Source organism: Leucopleurus acutus (assembly GCF_964270905.1).
Source record: "Leucopleurus acutus genome assembly, chromosome: 8".
NCBI lineage: Eukaryota > Metazoa > Chordata > Mammalia > Artiodactyla > Delphinidae > Leucopleurus > Leucopleurus acutus.
In genome coordinates, this window is record NC_139151.1 from 58,005,137 (window position 1) to 58,026,810 (window position 21,674).

Sequence of the window (21,674 nt, forward strand, 5' to 3'; positions counted from 1 at the left end):
CTGAATGGATAAAAAAACAAGACCCAACTCTCTGCTGCCTACAGGAGACTCACTTCAGCTTTAAGGACACACACACGGGATATGAAAGATGTTTCATGCGAGTGGAAACCAAAAGAGTGGGGGGGGGGTACCTATTCTTATATCAGAAAAAAATAGACTTTAAGCCAAAGACTATAACAAGATCAAGAAAGTCATTATATAATTATAGTTGGTCAATTCATCACAAGGATACAACAACTGTAAATATTTAGGTACCCACCCTAGGAGTACTTAAATATATAAAACAAATGTTAGTAGATCTGTAAGGTGAAGTAAACAGCAATACAGAGGACTTCACTTTTAACAATGAATAGATCATCAAAACAAAATCAGTAAGGAAACGGCGGGACTCAAATGGTACATTAAGTCAGATGTCCGTAACAGACATATACAGAACATTCCATCTAACAGCAGCAGGATACATACACTTCTCAAGCACGCATGGAACATTCTCCAGGAGAGATTATATGTTAGGCCACAAAAGAAGTCAATAAATTTAAGAAGATTGAAATATGAAGCATCCTTTCCGATTACAATGGTATAAAACTAAAAATCAATATCCAAAACTAGAAAATTGACAAATATGTACAGATTAAACAACAGGCTCCTTGGCAACCAATGTGTCAAAGAAGAAATCAAATAAGAAATGTAAAAATATCATTTAAGACAAGGGGGAAAAAAACACAACATACCAAAACCTATGGAATGCAGCAAAAGCATATCTAAGAGGGAATTTTATAGCAGTAAACATGTACATTTAAGTGTATAACTGAATCACTTTGCTGTACACCCAAAAGTAACAACCTTGTTAATCAACTATGATCCAATATAAAATAAAAATTAAAAAAAAGAAACATGTAAGGTTTTGTAAGACATAACATGTAAGATTAAAAAATACATACATATATTAAGAAATAAACAGATCAACTAAAAAACTAACTTTACACCTCAAGGGACTAGAAAAAAACAACAAACTAAGCCCAAAGTTAGCAGAAGGGAGGAAATAACAAAAATCAGAGCAGAAATAACAAAGATCAGAGCAGAAATAAATGAAATAGAGACTAACAAGACAACAGAAAAGATCAATGAAACTAATAGCTGGTATTTTGAAAAGATAAAGTAGACAAACCATTAGCTGGACATACTAAGATGAAAAGAGAGAGGACTTCAGTGGAATTATAAATGAAATAGGAGATATTATAACTGACATCACAGAAATACAAAGAATTGTAAGAGACTACTATGAAAAATTATATACCAACAAATTGCAAAACCTAAAAGAAATGGATAAGTTTATATCCAATCTACCAAAACTGAATCATAAAGAAACAGAAAAATCTGAACAGACTGATTACTAGCAAGGAGACTGAATCATAATTAAAAACCTCCCAACAAAATAATTCCAGGGCTTCCCTAGTGGTGCAGTGGTCAAGAATCTGCCTGCCAGTGCAGGGGACATGGGTTCGAGCCCTGGTCTGGGAAGATCCCACATGCCACAGAGCAACAAAACCGTGCGCCACAACGACTGAGCCTGTGCTCTGGAGGCCGCGAGCCACAAATACTGAGCCCTTGAGCCACAACTACTGAAGCCTGCATACCTAGAGCCTGTGCTTCACAACAAGAGAAGCCCACGCACTGCAATGAAGAGTAGCCCCTGCTCACCGCAACTAGAGAAAGCCCGTGCACAGCAAAGAAGACCTAACACAGCCAAAAAGATAAATTAAATAAAATAAAATTAAACAAAAATTTAAGGTCCCGAAAACTCCAGTAGTGAATTCTACCAAACATTTAAAGAACTAATACAATCTTTCTCAAACTCTCCCAAAACACATAAGAGGAGGGAATGCTTCCAGATTCATTTTATGAGGCCAGCATTACTCTGACATTAAAGCCAGACAAAGACACTGTAAGGAAAAGAAAATCATAGGCCAATATCTCTTATGAACATAAATGGCAAAAATCCTCAACAAAATATTACCAAATCAGATTCAGCAATACATTAGAAGGATCATATGCCATCATCAAGTGAAATTTGTTCCAGGGATGCAAGGATGGTTTGACATTTGCAAATCAATAAATATCATACACCGTATTAACAAAAAGAAGGATAAAAATCATGTGATCATCTCAATAGATGTGGAAAAGCATTTGACACAATTCAACACCATTCATGATAAAATCTCTCAACAAACTGGGTGTAGAGGAAATGTACCTCAACATAACAAAGGCCATATGTGACAAGCCCACAAGTAACATCATACTCAATGATGAAACACTGAAAGCTTTTCCTTTAAGATCAGAAATAAAAGAAAGATGCTCACTGTCACCACTTTTTTTTTTTTTTGCGGTACGTGGGCCTCTCACTGTTGTGGCCTCTCCTGTTGCGGAGCACAGACTCCGGACGCGCAGGCTCAGCGGCCATGGCCCATGGGCCTAGCTGCTCCGCAGCACGTGGGATCTTCCTGGACCGGGGCACGAACCCGTGTCCCCTGCATCGGCAGGCGAACTCTCAACCACTGCGCCACCAGGGAAGCCCTGTCACCACTTTTAATCAACACAGTACTGGAAGTCCCAGCCAGAGCAATTAGGCAAGAAAAAGAAATAAAAAGCTTTCAGATTGGAAAAGAAGAAGTGAAACTGCCACTGTTTGTAGATGACATTAAACACTAAATTCTCTATCGAAAAACTAGTTAGAATCAATGAATTCAGTAAAGTTGCAGGATACAAAATCAGTATATGAAAATCAGTTGCGTTTTTCTACGCCAACAATGAACTATCAGAAAGAGAAAGTAAGAAGACAGATCATTTACAATAGCATCAAAAAGAATCAGATACCTAAGTATAAGTTAAATCAAGGACATTAAAGACCTGTTTACTTAAAACTATAAGACATTGATGAAAGAAAATTGAAGAGAACACAAATAAATGAAAAGATATTCCATGTTCATGGATTGAGTTAATATTGTTAAAATGTCCATACTGGGCGTCCCTGGTGGCACAGTGGTTGAGAGTCCACCTGCCAATACACGGGACACGGGTTCATGCCCCGGTCCAGGAGGATCCCACGTGCCGCGGAGCAGCTGGGCCCATGAGCCATGGCCGCTGGGCCTGCACGTCCGGAGCCTGTGCTCTGCAGCGGGAGAAGCCACAACAGTGAGAGGCCCGCATACCGCAAAAAAAAAAAAAAAAAAAATGTCCATACTACCCAAAGCAATGTCTATTCAGTGCAATATCTATAAAATTCCAGTGGCATTTTTCACAGAAATAGAAAAAAATGATCCTAAAATTTGTATAGGACCACAAATAGCCAAAGCAATCTTAAAGAACAAAGCTGGAGGAATCACACTTCCTGATTTCAAAGTATAATCCAAAGCTATAGTAATCAGAATAGTATAGCGTTGGCATAAAAACAGACACATAGATCAATGGAACAGAATAGAGAGCCCAGAAATAAACCCATGCATATATGGTCAATTAGTTTTTAACAAAGAGGCCAAGAATACTTAATAGAGAAAGGATGTTCTCTTCAATAAATATGGTTGGGAACAATGGACAACCACATGTAAAAGAATGAAACTGCATGGGTAGTAAGTCTGGAGGAACCAAGATGGCGGAGTAGAAAGACATGCTCTCAACTCCCTCTTGTGAGAACACCAGAATCATAACTAGCTGATGGACAATCATCGACAGAAAGACACTGGAACTCACCAAAAAAGATACCCCACATCCAAAGACAAAGGAGAAGCCACAATGAGACGGTAGGAGGGGCGAAATCATAGTAAAATCACATCCCATAAATGCTGAGTGGATGACTCACAGACTGGAGAACACTTATAACACAGAAGTCCACCCACTGGAGTGAAGGTTCAGAGCCCCACGTCAGGCTTCCCAATCTGGGGGTCCAGCAAAGGGAGGAGGAATTCCTAGAGAATCAGACTTTGAAGCCTAGTGGGATTTAATTGCCGGACTTTGAAAGGACTGGGGGAAACAGAGACTCCACTCTTGGAGGGCACACACAAAGTAGCGTGCACATCGGGACCAAGGGGAAGGAGCAGTAACCGCAGGGAAGACTGAACCAGACCTACCTGCCAGTGTTGGGGGGTCTCCTGCAGAGGTGTGGGGTGGCTGTGGCTCACCGTGGGGACAAGGACACTGGCAGCAGAAGTTCTGGGAAGTACTACTTGGCGTGAGCCCTCCCAGAGTCTGTCATTAGCCCCACCAAAGAGCCCAGGTAGGCTCCAGTGTTGGGTTGCGTCAGGCCAAACACCAACAGGGAGGGAACCCAGCCCCACCTATCAGCAGTCAAGCGGATCAAAGTTTTCCTGAGCTCTGCCCACCAGAGCCACAGTCAGGCTCTACCCACCACCAGTCCCTCCCATCAGGAAACTTACACAAGCCTCTTAGATAGCCTCATCCACCAGAGGGCAGACAGCAGAAGCAAGAAGAACTACAATCCTGCAGCCTATGGAACAAAAAACACATTCACAGAAAGATAGACAATATGAAAAGGCAGAGGGCTATGTACCAGATGAAGGAACAAGATAAAACCCCAGAAAAACAGCTAAACGAAGTGGAGATAGGCAACCTTCCAGAAAAAAAATTCAGAATAATGATAGTGAAGATGATCCAGGACCTGGGAAAAAGAATGGAGGCAAAGATCAAGAAGATTTAAGAAACGTTTAACAAAGACCTAGAAGAATTAAAGAACAAACAAACAGAGATGAACAATACAATAACTGAAACGAAAACTACACTAGAAGGAATCAATAGCAGAATAACTGAGGCAGAAAAACGCATAAGTGACCTGGAAGATGAATGGTGGAAATCACTGCTGCAGAACAGAATAAAGAAAAAGAATGAAAAGAAATGAAGACAGCCTAAGAGACCTCTGGGACAACATTAAACGCAACAGCATTCGCATTATAGGGGTCCCAGAAGAAGAGAGAGAGAAAGGACTCAAAAAAATATTTGAAGAGATTATAGTTGAAAACTTCCCTAACATGGGAAGTGAAATAGCCACCCAAGTCCAGGAAGCACAGAGAGTCCCATACAGGATAAACCCATGGAGAAACACTCCGAGACACATAGTAATCAAGTTGGAAAAAATTAAAGAAAAATTATTGAAAGCAGCCAGGGAAAAACAACAAATAACATACAAGGGAACTCCCATAAGGTTAACAGCTGATTTCTCAGCAGAAACTCTACAAGCCAGAAGGGAGTGGCATGACATATTTAAAGTGATGTAAGGGAAGAACCTACAACTAAGATTACTCTACCCAGCAAGGATCTCATTCAGATTTGATGGAGAAATCAAAAGCTTTACAGACAAGCAAAAGCTAAGAGAATTCAGCACCACCAAACCAACTCTACAACAAATGCTAAAGGAACTTCTCTAAGTGGGAAACACAAGAGAAGAAAAAGACCTACAAAAACAAACCCAAAACAATTAAGAAAATGGTCATAGGAACATAGTATCGATAATTACCTTAAACGTAAATGGATTAAATGCTCCAACCAAAAGACACAGGCTCGCTGAATGGATACAAAAACAAGACCCATAAATATATGCTGTCTACAAGAGACCCACTTCAGACCTAGGGACACATACAGACTGAAAGTGAGGGGATGGAAAAAGATATTCCATGCAAATGGAAATCAAAGGAAAGCTGGAGTAGCAATACTCATAACAGATAAAATAGACTTTAAAGAGTGTTACAAGAGACACGGGAGGACACTACATAATGATCAAGGGATCAATCCAAGAAAAAGATATAACAATTATAAATATATGTACACCCAACATAGGAGCACCTCAATACATAAGGCAACTGCTAACAACTATAAAAGAGGAAATCGACAGTAACACAGTAATAGTGGGAGACTTTAACACCCCACTTACACCAATGGACAGATCATCCAAACAGAAAATTAGTAAGGAAACACAAGCTTTAAATGACCCAATAGACCAGAGAGATTTAATTGATATTTGTAGGACGTTCCATCCAACAGGGGCAGATTACACTTTCTTCTCAAGGGTGCACAGAACATTCTCCAGGATAGATCACATCTTGGGTCACAAATCAAGCCTCAGTAAATTTAAGAAAATTGAAATCATATCAAGCATCTTTTCTGACCACGACGCTATGAGATTAGAAATCAATTACAGGGAACAAAACATAAAAAACAGGAACACACGGAGGCTAAACAATATGTTACTAAATAACCAAGAAATCATTGAGGAAATCAAAATATACCTAGAGACAAATGACAATGAAAGCACAACAATCCAAAACCTATGGGATGCAGCAAAAGCAGTTCTAAGAGGGAATTTTATAGCTATACAAACCTACCTCAAGAAACAAGAAAAATCTCAACTAAACAACCTAACCTTATACCTAAAGGAACTAGGGACAGAAGAACAAACAAAACCCAAAGTTAGCAGAAGGGAAGAATTCATAAATATCAGAGCAGAAATAAATGAAATAGAAACAAAGAAAAAAATAGCAAAGATCAATAAAACTAAAAGCTGGTTCTTTGAGAAGATAAACAAAATTGATAAACCATTAGCCAGAATCAAGAAAAAGGGAGAGGAGTCAAATCAATAAAATTAGAAATGAAAAAGGAGAAGTTACAACAGACACCGTAGAAATACAAAGCATCCTAAGAGACTACTACAACCAACTCTATGCCAATAAAATGGACAACCTGGAAGAAATGGACAAATTCTTAGAAAGGTATAACCTTCTAGACTGAACCAGGAGGAAACAGAAAATATGAACAGACCAATCACAAGTAATGAAATTGAAACTGTGATTAAAAATCTTCCAACAAACAAAAGTCCAGGACCATGTAGCTTCACAGGTGAATTCTATCAAACATTTAGAGAAGAGCTAACACCCATCCTTCTCAAACTCTTCCAAAAAATTGCAGAGGGAGGAACACTCTCAGACCCATTCTATGAGGCCACCATCACCCTGATACCAAAACCAGACACAGATACTAGAAAAAAAGAAACTTACAGACCAATATCACTGATGAATATAGATGCAAAAATCCTCAACAGGATACTAGCAAACAGAATCCAACAACACATTAAAAGTATCATACACCATGATCAAGTGGGATTTATCCCAGGGATGCAAGGATTCTTCAATATATGCAAATCAATCAATGTGATACACCATATTAACAAATTGAAGAATAAAAACCATATGATCAGGGCTTCCCTGGTGGCGCAGTGGTTGACAGTCTGCCGGCTGATGCAGGGGACGCGGGTTCGTGCCCGGGTCCGGGAAGTTCCCACATCCCGCGGAGCAGCCGGGCCCGTGAGCCATGGCCGCTGAGCCTGCGCGTCCGGAGCCTGTGCTAGATTCGCAACGGGAGAGGCCACAACAATGAGAGGCCTGTGTACCGCAAAAATATATATATATATATATGATCATCTCAAAGGATGCAGAAAAAGCTTTTGACAAAATTCAACACCCATTTATGATAAAAAAAAAAACTCTCCAGAAAGTGGGCATAGAGGGAACCTACCTCAACATAATAAAGACCATATATGACAAACCATCATTCTCAATGGTCAAAAACTTAAAGCATTTCCTCTAAGATCAGGAACAAGACAACGATGTCCACTCTCACCACTATTATTCAACATAGTTTTGGAAGTCCTAGCCACGGCAATCAGAGAAGAAAAAAAAATGAATACAAATTGGAAAAGAAGAAGTAAAACTGCCACTGTTTGCAGATGACATGATACTGTATATAGAGAATCCTAAAAATGCCATCAGAAAACTACTAGAGCTAATCAATGAATTTGGTAAAGTTGCAGGATACAAAATTAATGCACAGAAATCTCTTGCATTCCTATACACTAATGATGAAAAATCTGAAAGACAAATTAAGGAAACACTCCCATTTACCACTGCAACAAAAAGAATAAAATACCTAGGAATAAACCTACCTAGGGAGACAAAAGACCTGTATGCAGAAAACTATAAGACACCGATGAAAGAAATTAAAGATGATACAAACAGATGGAGAGATATACCATGTTCTTGGATTGGAAGAATCCAAATTTTGAAAATGATTATACTACCCAAAGCAATCTACCCAAAAGCAATCTACAGATTCAATATAATCCCTATCAGATTACCAATAGCATTTTTTACAGAACTAGAAGAAAAAATCTTAAAATTTGTATAGAGATACAAAAGACCTCGAATAGCCAAAGCAGTCTTGAGGAAAAAAAGCGGAGCTGGAGGAATCAGACTCCCTGACTTCAGACTATACTACAAAGTTACAGTAATCAAGACAATATGGTACTGGCACAAAAACAGAGACATAGAACAATGGAACAAGATAGAAAGCCCAGAGGTAAACCCCCACACCTATGGTCAACTAATCTATGACAAAAGAGGCAAGGATATACAATGGAGAAAAGACAGTCTCTTCAATAAGTGATGCTGGGAAAACTGGACAGCTATGTGTAAAAGAATGAAATTACAACACTCCCTAACACCATACACAAAAATAAACTCAAAATGGATTTGAGACCTAAATGTAAGACTGGACACTATAAAACTCTTAGAGGAAAACATAGGAAGAACACTCTTTGACATAAATCACAGCAAGATCTTTTTTGATCCACCGCCTAGAGTAATGGAAATAAAAGCAAAAATAAACAAATGGGACCTAATGAAACTTCAAAGCTTTTGCACAGCAAAGGAAACCATAAACAAGATGAAAAGACAACCCACAGAATGGGAGGAAATATTTGCAAATGAATCAGTTTACAAAGGATTAATCTCCAAAATATAAAAACAGCTCATGCAGCTCAATATTAAAGAAACAAACAACCCAATCCAAAAATGGGCAGAAGACCTAAATAGACATTTCTCCAAACAAGACATACAGATGGCCAAGAAGCACATGATAAGATGCTCAACATCACTAATTATTAGAGAAATGCAAATCAAAACTACAGTGAGGTATCACCTCACACCAGTTAGAATGGGCACCATCAGAAAATCTACAAACAACAAATGCTGGAGAGGGTGTGGAGAAAAGGGAACCCTCTTGCACTGTTGGTGGGAATGTAAATTGATATAGCCTCTATGGAGAACAGTATGGAGTTCCTTAAAAAACTAAAAATAGAATTACCATATGATCCAGCAATCCCACTACTGGGCATATACCCAGAGAAAACCATAATTCAAAAAGACACATGCACCCCAATGTTCATTGCAGCACTATTTACCATAGCCAGGTCATGGAATCCACCTAAATGCACATCGACAGATGAATGGATAAAGAAGAAGTGGTACATATATACAATGGAATATTACTCAGCCATAAAAAGGAACGATATTCGGTCATTTGTTGAGACATGGATCGATCTAGAGACTGTTATACAGAGTGAAGTAAGTCAGAAAGAGAAAAACAAATACCGTATATTAACGCATGTATATGGAACCAAAAAAAAAAGGTACAGATGAACCGGTTTGTAGGCCAGAAATTGAGACACAGATGTAGAGAACAAACATGTGGACACCAAGGGGAGAAAGCTGCGGGGGATGGGGATGCTGGTGTGATGAATTGGGCGATTGGGATTGACATGTATACACTGATGTGTATAAAATGGATGACTAATAAGAATCTGCTGTTTAAAAAAATAAGTAAAATTAAATTAAAAAATTTAAAAATACAAAAAACCGACTAATACTAAACTTTTTTTGGGTTATTTGTATGGAAATATGTTAATATAAATGTTTCAGACATTACATGAAATTCCTAAAAATCTTATATGTTCTCATATAATGTTATAAGTCATCATTCTAGTTATTATTTTAAAATGTATATCTCAGAAATAACTAAATTTCCTTGTCAATTGCATTATTATGAACTTTCGTGAAATCTTTAACTGTGGTCATTTTTAAGTCTTTTGTCATTTACAGACAGTTCTGGGTGTAGTCTCATGCTTTTGCAAAAATGTTCCTATAAAAGGGTTTCATCTTCAAGGAATTCATGGAAAAGACGGTGACAAGCACAGGTTTCTGGTAACCGACTATACTGCTGAACTGAATGTATAAGCATTTTCAGAACTCTAATGGAAAACTGATGAATTCATAAAAGTGCTAACCAAAGATCAAGATGAAAAAAAATTAATTACATGGGACTGAGTGAACTGATGAGGATGATTATAATTTTTGTGACTTTCTGTTTGAATAAAAAAATTTAAAAATAAAATTTAAAAATAAATCCAAAAAAAAAAGAATGAAACTGGACACTGTTTTACACTGTACACAGAAATCAACTCAAAATGGATTAAAGACTTGAGCATGGACCTGAAACCATAAAACTCCTGAAAGAAAACATAGCGGGGTAAGCTCCTTGACATTGGTCTTGTCAATAATTTTTTGGACTTGACACCAAAATCAAAGGGAACAAAAGCAAAAATAAGTAAGTGGGACCACATGAAACTAAAACACAGCAAAGAAAACCATCAACAAAATGCAAAGGCAGAAAATATTTGCAAACCACGTATCTGATATGGGGTTGATATCCAAAATATACAAGGAATTTATACAACTCTATAGTAAAAAAAACAACAAACAAATAGCCCAATTAAAAATTGGGCAAAAGACCTAAATAGACCTTTTTTCCAAAGAAGACATACAAATGGCCAAGAGGTACAAGAAAATGTGCTCAACATCATTAATCATCAGGGAACTGCACATCAAAACCATAATGAGATGTCACGTCACACCTATTAAAATGTCTGTTACAAAAAGAAAAGAGATAACAAATGCTGGTGAGAATTTGGAGAAAAAGAAAGCCCTGTACACTGTCATTGGGAATGTAAGCTGGTATAGTCACTATGGAGAACAGTATGGAGGTTCCTCCAGAAATTAAGAATAGAACTTCCATATGACCCAGCAATCCCAATTCTGGTTGTATATACAAAGGAAATGAAATCATTGTCTGTTTTTTTTTTTGAAATTTAAAAAAACATTTATTTTATATTGGAGTATAGTTGATTTACAATGTTGTGTTTCAGGTGTACAGCAAAGTGGTTTTGTTATACATATACATATATCTATTCTTTTTTAGATTCTTTTCCCATGTAGGTTATTACAGAGTATTGAGTAGAGTTCCCTGTGCTATACAGTAGGTCCTTGTTGTTTATCTTTTTTTTTTTATTGGAATATAGTTGCTTTACAATGTTGTGTTAGTTTCTGCTGTACAGCAAAGTGAATTAGTTATATATATACATATATCCACTGTTGTATAGATTTCCTTCTCATTAGGTCACCACAGAGCATTGAGTAGAGCTCCCTGTGCTATACAGTAGGTTCTCATTAATTATCTATTTTATATATATAGCAGTGTATGTATGTCAATCCAGTCTCCCAATTCATCCTACCCCCCCATCCCCCCTTGGTAACCAGAAGTTTATTTTCTATTCTGTAACTCTCTTTCTGATTTGCCAATAAGTTCATCTGAACCGTTTTTCTAGATTCCACATATAAGCAATATTATACGATGTTTGGCTTTCTCTTTCTGACTTACTTCACTCTGTATGACAATCTCTAGGTCCACCCATGTCACTGCAGATGTCATTATTCATTCCTTTTTATGGCTGAGTAATACTCCATTTTATATATGTACCACATCTTTATCCATTCCTCTGTTGATGGACATTTAGTTTGCTTGAAATCATTATGTTGATGAGATATTTGTACTCCCATGTTCATTGCAGCATTATACATAATAGCCAAGGTATGGAAACAACCTAAATGTCTATCAGTGGATGAATGGATCAAGAAAATATGGAATGAATATTATTCAGCCTTAACAAAGAAGGAAATCTTGTCATTTGTGACAACATGGATGAACCAGGAGAGCATTATGCTAAGCAAAATAAGCCAGACAGAGAAATACTACATGGTATCACTTATATGTGGAATCAAAAATAAAGTCAAATGTATTGAAACATTATCAAAAAGTTGTTTCTGGGGGTTGGAGAAAATAGGGAGGGGTTGGTAAAATGGTACAAATTTTCAGTTATAAGCATAATAAGGTCTGAGGATCTAGTTATAATGTGACTATAGTTGATAACACTGTATTGCATAACTGAAATTTACTGAGAGAGTAGAACTTAAATGTTCTCACAAGAAAATAAAAAGGGAAGGAAAGAAGGAAGGAAGAAAGAAGGGAAAAGGGAATACGTGAGGTGATAGGTGCATTAATTAACTCAATGAGAGGAATTCTTTCACAATGTATGTCAAGTCATCAATTGTACACTTTTAATATGTTACAATTTTATTTGTCAATTATACCTCAATAAAGCCAGAAATAAAAAAGAGTTTTCTTCCAGCTCCATGGAAGACAGTGGAGAATTGCTTTCAGGATTCTGAAAATTCTTTTTTTTTTTTAATATTTATTTATTTATTCTTTTTTGTTTGTTTGTTTAGGCTGTGCCAGGTCTTAGTTGCGGCATGTGGGATCTTTGTTGTGGCGTGCGGGATCTTCATTGCAGAATGTTTAGTTGCAGCATGTGGACTTCTTAGTTGTGGCATGCGAACTCTTAGTTGCGGCATGCATGTGGGATCTAGTTCCCCAACCAGGGATTGAACCCGGGCCCCCTGTACTGGGAGCATGGAGTCTTACCCACTGGACCACAAGGAAAGTCCCAGGATTCTGAAAATTCTTAATTGTTGACCTCAAATTCCGTTTCCAATCAATCATGTGTGAGGGTAGAGTAAAAATATCTTCATACATGCAGGGACTCGAAAGATTGCCTCTCTTGCACTAGTTCTCAGGGAACCATAGGGTATTCTCTACAACAAAGAGAATATAGGAATAAAGAGCAAGGCATGGAGTCCAAGAAGTAGGGGATGTAACAGAGAAGAAAGAGAAGAGGAGCTTTATGGCCTGTGTCATATTTTGAGAGCGAACACTTCTATGGAAGCAGGACGGGGCTTCAGTAGGGATATTTCTAAGGAGGGGAAAGGGTAGGTGGAAGCACATTGCTCCTGTGTTTGAGCAGAATGAGAAGAAATCTGTCCGTTCTCTTGGAGAGTTCAATAATGAAATAGTAATAGGCACGTAGAAAACTAAGTAAATGAAAGTTAAGACAGTTATTAAAACAAGGAAAACTAGAAGTCGTAAAGAAAGTATAGTAAATTATACTTGGCTCTGATATGATGTTAACCCTGAAGATTAACAACAAAAAATTGTAATATAAATTGAGAAGATGGGGGAAAGGGAAATCTGTTTCCAAGAATAATGGTATAAGAGAGTGGATCCTTCATTTTTCATGCTAGAAAGTCCATAAATCATTTAGAAAAGTGAAAAGTGAAAAATCAGAAAATAGCAGTACACATGTGTCACTTAGAAATATGAAGGTAAATACCAGAAGAAACATCTTAAGGAGCTGAAAGTGATTCTAAGGAGGCAGGCAGCTACTGATTTTCATTATGTCTTGGTAGTCCTATTTGACTTTTAAAATAGGTATGTGTAGGGACTTCCTGGTGGTCCAGTGGGTAAGACCTGGGGCTCCCAGTGCAGGGGGCCCGGGTTCAATCCCTGGTCGGGGAACTAGATCCCGTATGCATGCCGCAACAAAGAAGTCCGCATGCTGCAGACTAAGACCCGGCGTAGCCAAAATAAATAAATTTATTTTTAAATAAAAATATAAAATAGGTACATGTGTTCTTTGATTAAAACATGATTAAAAAGAAAAAGAAGGAAGTTCTGAGAATAGACTTGTCTTGTAGCCAAAGAATACAGACAAATTCCAACCCTTCCCAGACCCTTTTTCTTTTACTTTTATATCTCCTGCCCTCCCAACAGGAACCCCAGGCCTCTGGTCTGTGCAAAATATTTCTGACCTCTCCCAGTTTCTGGTTATAAGTATGTCCTAAATATTTCATGGAGGGAAATGGCATGCCTTTTTCTGTGTCAAAGACAGAAGAATAAATTCAAAGAAATGTTAATTTTGGGGGGGAAAAAAGGGTAGAGGACTATATACTGAACAGAATTCATAAATTTAAGGGTGTGCAAAGAGGGGAGAAAAGCAACTGGTGTGGGGGGTGCTGGGGAGGGGGTTGGGAAGGGGAACCATAAGTGGCAAATGAGAATTGTGTAGAATACCAAGAAGTCGAGCTTCAAAAAGGAGCAGTGCTCACAAGCTGCAGAGAAGCTGTGTGGATTGGGAAGTTGTTAGTTGGATTTTGGCAGTTAGGAAGTTGTTCTTGACCTTTCAGAGAGAGATTACTATAGATCAGTGGTTCTCAACTGGAGGGCAGTTCTCCCCTACCCCCACCCCATGAGACATTTGGTAATGTCTGGAGATACTTTGGATTGTCACACCTGGAGGAGTGCTACTGGCTTCTGATGAGTAGGGTCCAGGGATCAAAAATGCACAGAGTAGCTCCCAGTGACAATGAATTATCTGACCCAACATGTCAGTAGTGCTAAGGTTGAGAAACTCTGCTATAAATTAAGGAAAGGTGAAGAAAGGAACATTTATTGAGCATCTATTTGTTGAGCATTTCTTTGTTCCAAGAATTATAGGAACATGATCTAATTTGAAGGTAGTGATCACGTGTTTTGGGGAAACTACAGAAGGGAAAAAAAGTATAGTAGCTAGCTTGAAAGGGAAGCAAAGTTGAAAGAATAATTGAAATGCTTAGCACAGTGTTTGGCACATATTAAGTACTTAATAAATATTGTTTTTATTATTAATAACATGTTCATTAAGAATCAGTAAGTTCATTTACAGATGTTCATTAAGTGCTAGTTACTATAGGAGAAACAAAAATGAATGAAATATACACGTATTTGTATGCTTATGTTTCTTATTAGTTTACAAACTCTTTATAACTAGAGTATCTGTTTTACTTATTTCTCTATCCCACATAGAACTGATCTTGCCATAATTAACCTAAATACACATATTTTTGCTTAATAGAAGAAGGCATATTTATGAATTAGCCATTCTTCACAAAAACAGTATATAACATTTAACTCATTGAATTATAGTTAATTCTTTGCCTTTTTTCCTCCCTACTAGACCATAAGCAGCACAAGAGTAGAACAAGTTAGGTTAGCCATCTCTGTAGCATTCAGGACCTAACACCATGCCTGGCACATAATAGTTACCCACTAAAATGTTTGTTAAATAAATGAATGCGATCACAATCACTGTCAGTAGTGTATTTTTTGAATGCTAGCTGTTGACACCCCAAAGGAGGGGGAATATACTATGAAACTATTTATCAGATAATCTTCTGTTTAATGTAAGTCTTCTGTTTAACATATTTTCTTCCACATTTAGAACTTCAAAGCGTTTAATAAAAAAAAGAATAGCTCAGCTGAAACTTCTCTTAAAGTCCTGCTTTGTTTTTCTTATCTCTGCAGTGCCGAATTATCCCAAGGTCGTTACTGGGATGGGCTAGGCTCTCCTCCAGATTCCCCATCTCCTGGGAGTGATGTGTATTGCAGCAGTGAGCCCAGTGACCCTCAGTATGACCAGAGTCTCCTGGAGAACTTGTTTTACACAGCACCCGTAAGTCACTGAATCTGAAACTTTAGGAATTGGAGAACAAGAGTATTAATAATATTAGTGGGTGTAGGCATGTTACCACGTGCCAGACAGAAAGCTATCCATTTTACATACCTTATTTAATTATAATCACAATCTGAAGAGGAGAGTATTATCCTCGTTTTACAGATGAGGAGATAAGCCTACTAAGATTAATTATTTTGTCCAAGGACACATCATAGCAAGTAAGTGTTAGAGCCAGGATTCAAATTCAAGTTTACCTGAGTCCAAAGCCTATAATCTTAATATATTATGTGGCTTCCTAAGAGCTCTTTCAAGGAAGAGCTAATGTAGGTATACCCTCAGAACCACCCTTGACTGGTATCTTTTCAGATACAGATGTTCCAGAAACACCTCTACTCATGGTGGACAAATACCTCTACTGACCCTTAAGACAGAACATTCTCTTTTCAGGCAGTTTTAGCATTTTCAAAGTTCTTTCTTATGTCAAGCCGTATGTTCTGTTCATTGGTTTAGCATCTTCTAGAGTGTATACAAAATGAGTTCATTCACTGTTCCACAAATAATCATATTTGTGAAGATTGCTGTCATATTCCCTATTTTCTTTTTCTCCAGGTCAGCAAAGATACCTGAAATACAGTGTAGTTTATACCAGCTCAGTGGAAAAGCAATGAGGGTGACCAGGGTGCAGAAGAAGCAGGGAGGACTTTTACATGAGATTGTCAGGAAGGAGCATCATGAGGGATAAGGGATTTTAACTGAGACTTGAAAAGTAGTGTTCAGAGAGATAAACGATATGAAATAGGAATAGAAAGAATGACCTGTTTAGAGAAGCAGTTTGTGTACTACAAGGCATCTAATTTGACTGGGTAAGAATTCGTGTGGAAGAGACATTGACGAGGCAGGCTAGCGCATTACAAGCAGTCTGTAACAGCGTTTGAATGTCGAGTGAGGAGGAAATGACATGACTGAAATAGTGTTCTAGGAATGTTAAACTGGCAGTGATGTAGGAGGTCAACTGTGGGGAGAATAATGGGAGCAGATAGGAAGCCATTGGGTTATTGGAGGTGTGAGACAGAGAGAGAGAGAGAGAGAGAGAGAGAGAGCATGCCAGAATGAGAGTGGCAGCAGTGGGATTGGAAAGGAGGAGATGGACTTAAAAGACACTGTGAATTGTTAGGATTTAATGACTTTCTACCTTAAAAGTCATCACTGATACTGTGTTACCTGTAGGAGAAAAGAGAAAGGGAACTTACATTTAGTACACATTTTCTGTGTGCCAGGGAATTTACGTTACCTGTTATTTATTAAGTACTGTGCCAGATGTTTTAAGTTCATTATTTCATTTAATTCTTTTACTAGCCCCATGAGATAGTGTATCCTTTTACATATCATGAAATAAAAGCTTAGAGACATTAATTACTAGTAGTTAGGCAGAACTAGAATTCTTACCCTAGTCTGTCTGGCAAAAAGCCCATGTTGTTCCCACTAGACCACACCATCTCCTAAGTCTTGAGCATAGCATTAGAATCTGATCTTGACTTGACCTCCCTAACCTCATCTCCCACTTTTGCCCTGTAACCACTGGAGACTCCAGTCATACTGATTGTCTCACAGTCTAGCTTTTTCCATCCCCATATCTCTTGCTCATACTGGTCCTTCTACTTGTTGAAGGATGTTGAAATGCCCTTATACATCTGGTAAACTTCTCTTCATTCTTTAAAAATCAACTCATCACCTCTATGAAGAAACCATCCCAGACTCCTCTAAGCAGAGTTTGTTGCCTGAATGTCCACAATATCCTGCACATACCTCTCTTACAGCCCTTATGTTGTATGATACAGTTCCTCATGAACAGAAACATGTCTTCATTATCTTTTTATTACCTGTAAAACAAAGGCCTGATAGAATTTTGAGTACTCAGTGAATTCTTAGTGAATAAACGAAAGAATGTGTGAATGGTACTAAGTAATCCCCCATGCTATCTGAACAAAATAATTTTAGAAAATGTTTGTTTACTGGAAGAAGGAGTGAACCAATTGGCCTTGAGGCACTGGGAAGACCAAGGAGTTAGAATGCTCATGTCCTTCCGTGGGGTCAGTGTTTAATGTTCTTAATATTGAATAACATCCACAGCTTAGAAATTCAGCATTACCTTGTGGTTTTGTTTCCTGAAATTATGAGCTTTTGAACAACCTGGTTTATATTTACTCTAATTTTCTTCAGGCTGTGAACCCATCTAGCTTTTGATCACCTCGTCAAAACCATTTTTAGAAGCTGCCACTTAACAAAGAAAAACTTAAGTGCAAAAAGCTTTGTAATTTCACCTTGGAAAAGTTACATTGCCTCCTAGAAGGACATTCTGATCATGCCTATTTAACTATTAATTTGTTACCCTTATGACAGGTCAATACGTTATATACCCTGAGATGCTGAGAAAAGGGAGTTGGAGGTGATAAGCTTAAAACTACTTTGGATTGGTCTCCTGCATTTATAACAACAAGATTTTTTTTTTAATTGGAGCCAAATAACTGTAACGCTGTCTTCTTATTTTGCATTTGTGTTAGAGCTGATTAGTCAATTTCAGCTGCCTTTTCTCACGATAAAATTACCGGGGGTTTACCCACTGGTTCTGCCATTACGAAAATTTGTGACATATAACAAACAGTTCATCTTAGCAAGATTAAAAGCAGAATGAATCATTAGGAGTATAGAGTGCTGAAAAAAAGTAGAATCTTTAGGGCTTCCCTGGTGGCACAGTGGTTGAGAGTCCGCCTGCCGATGCAGGGGACACGGGTTCGTGCCCCGGTCCGGGAAGATCTCACATGCCGCGGAGCAGCTAGGCCCGTGAGCCATGGCCGCTGAGCCTGCGTGTCCGGAGCCTGTGCTCCGTAACGGGAGAGGCCACAACAGTGAGAGGCCCGTGTACCGAAAAAAAAAATTGAGATGGGGACACCTTACAGGAATGTACTAAGGATTAGAAATACACATGCAGCATTTAACATAGTACCAGATACATAGAAGGCAGTCAGTAAATAGTGGTTGTTATTACTTTTGAGGATTCAAAAGAAGAATCTATTTTCATTTATTTTCTTTGAACTGAACTTGTAGGTTATTTTTGTGAACTTCATATTATTTTTATATAGCCAGGAGAAACAGGATTATCTTCCTGGTGTCAGTTATCTCTTTTGATTACTACTTATAGAGAAATGTTTTCATTACCACTATCCCCAAAGCAGTTATCTTTTAGTGCCTCTCTTTTTGTTTCTTCCCCCCATAGAAATCTGATACCAGTGTCAGTGATGTCTTCAGTGGAGATGATGATGTTGTCCCTTCTAAAAAAATGAGCCAGTCAAAAGCTCTTGCCAGATCTTCTAAGGTTCTAGAGTCAAATGATCATAAGTTGAAGAAGAAGGCGGTGGGCAAGAAAAATAGGTGAGCCTCTTTATGAATGCTTGTTTAGAGTCAAAAGCAAAGGAAGATTATTTTCACAAGACCTCTTCAAGTGAAATCACCTGTGTTTGCCAATACTGTCAGACTGGTTGAGTTACAGTAACTCATTAAGTATGGCAGTCCTTAAATATGCAATAACATGAAAAGATGGATGTGATAAAATAATTAAGGGAGAAAGCAGAATTCTAAGTTGTATGTGTGCTCTGTTACACTTAATGTAGAAAATATGCATAAAGAAAGCAAATGAAAAGGAATACACAAAAGTGATGATAGTAGTTATATTAAAGTAGTGAATAACTGAAGTAAAGTCTGTATCCCTTGTTGAAAACCTAATTCTGTTATATCAGTTTCTGTACTTGTGTGGAGATAATAAGCCTTTGGATTACAAGAATGTTTTTACTTTTTTTTTCTTTTGGCTGCATGGGTCCTAGTTGTGGCACACGGGATCTTTGTTGCCGCATGTGGGATCTTTGTTGTGGGATCTTTAGTTGCGGCATGCAGCATCTAGTTCCCTGACCAGGGATCAAATGCGGTCCCCCTGCATTGGGAGCGTGGAGTCTTAACCACTGGACCACCAGGGAAGTCCCTGTTTTTACATTTTTTGAGATTTCTTTCATGTAGATTAGGACCAGAATTATGATGATTAAAGCCATTTCCCAATCTTTGATAACTTGTGAATTAAGATGCCTGCTGCCTTTCCTCCTTCCTCCTCTTGCCTGTACCAACTAGATCGTTTCATATTTGGCTTCTGACCATCTGCCTCACTGTCTATATGAACTCGTTTCAGAAACTTGATTGAACAACAGATTCTATCAGAAACTCCAGAAGATGCCCAAGTGATGACACTAAGTGTGGATAGACTGGCCCTTCTGGGTAGAACACATTCAGTCAGAATCATCATCGAAACAATGGGAGTTCCTCCAGATAGTCTCCAGGAGACCCCTGGCAAAAAAAGCTTTCCTGGGAGACTACCTAAGCTGACAACAAAAAAGCGGTATGTCTCTAACATGGGAAAACTAAATTTGACATTTCTGGAAAGTGTGTCTGGTAGTAATAATAAATAATTACATAGTACTTTATGATTTGTAAAGTGCTTTCATATGCTTCATTCAATCAACAAAAAGGTACTGAATCCCCCACTAGGTCCCAAGCATTAAAAGTATGAGAATAAAGAAAATTAAGACCCAGGCTCCATTCTTCCATGCCTTACAGTCAACAGGAGAGAGAAACATTTAAATGGCTGTCTCTTGGGTTGGCCAAAAAGTTCGTTCGGGTTTTTGTAAGATGTTACAGAAAAGCCCAAACAAACTCTTAGGCCAACCCAATATGATAGGGCTTTAGGGGCCAAAAGAGATGTTTTATATGAAAAGTGCTGTGGGAACGCAAGACTGGTAGAGGCTTTGAAAAGAGCAGGTCGGTCCTCTGAGGACCTGAGGTTCTAAAAATAGGGCCTTGAAAGATATGTAGGATTTATCAGAGAGAAAATACGTTTATTATTTGGTTTGTTTTTTAATTACTTTTCTTGTTTCGACTTTTTAGCACCTTCTTTGTGGAATATCACTTTCCTATGGGCTTTTCCAAAAATGGATTGACAAAGACAGCTTTGATCACTGAGGTGGTTCGACTCGCATCCAGTAAAATTACAGATGGAAGTAAGAGAGAACTTGATTTCTGCTCCTTAGATATTTTGGCTTTGGAAGAATTTTTGAATCCCTAATTATTCATATACTCCTGTATTATCATAGAATCTTAGAGGCAGAAAGAATTTTGAAGTGAATCTAATTCCTTTACTTTACAAGTGAGGAAACTGGTCCAGAGGTGCTATGAGTATTCTGATGCAAGGCAGAAAGGCAGTGACATAGCTGAAACTGTAACTCAGAACTCCTGATGCTTAGATCATGTTCTTTCAACTATTGACGTTTTTCTTTTCTTCCCTTTTTAAAAATAGCTTTATCAAGGTATAACTCACATACCATACAATTCACCCATTTGAAGTATACAACTCAATGATTTTTAATATATTCATAGGTTGTGTAACCATCACCACAATCTAATTTTAGAACATTTTCATCCCCCCTAAAAGAAATCCCATACTTATTAGCATTCTTTCCTCATTTCTCTCTTTGCCCCCTTTCACTAAGCAGCTCCTAATCTACTTTCTGTCTCTCTCAATTTTCCCATCCTGGACATTTCATATAAATGGAATCATATAATATGTGATATTTGTGACTGGCTTTTTGGACTTACTGTAATATTTTCAACTTTTAATATTTAAGTTTTCAATATTTCGCTGTTAAAGACAGTGCTTCAGTGAATAATCTTGCACATGTATCATTTCTCATTTGATGTGAGTATATCCAGCACAAGCGTTTAAAATAAATACTTATTTACCCTTAAAAACAGCACCTAAATAATTTAATATACTCTTTTACTAGAGTACATTGTTTCACTTTCCCCATCACCATAAGGAAGAATTAGGGCATTTAAAATTTTTCATATTTTTATTTTCTGTATGCTTAAATTATCGATAGCAACAGAAGGTGCTCTGGAGGTTTGTTAAAAGCATTCGAGAATGTATACTTGATTCTGCTGGCTGAAGTCAGTCAGTGTG

General features: G+C 37.8%; 1 protein-coding gene across 1 annotated transcript in view; it reads left to right on the plus strand.

Moving 5' to 3' along the window:
* Positions 1-21,674, plus strand: part of C2CD3 (C2 domain containing 3 centriole elongation regulator) — a 127,279-nt gene that overhangs the window by 28,072 nt on the left and 77,533 nt on the right. Inside the window, exons 8-11 of the mRNA XM_082845335.1 lie at positions 15,466-15,613; positions 18,891-19,045; positions 19,851-20,057; positions 20,603-20,715. Coding sequence (XP_082701461.1) covers positions 15,466-15,613; positions 18,891-19,045; positions 19,851-20,057; positions 20,603-20,715 — 623 coding nt within the window. The remainder of the gene's footprint in view (positions 1-15,465; positions 15,614-18,890; positions 19,046-19,850; positions 20,058-20,602; positions 20,716-21,674) is intronic.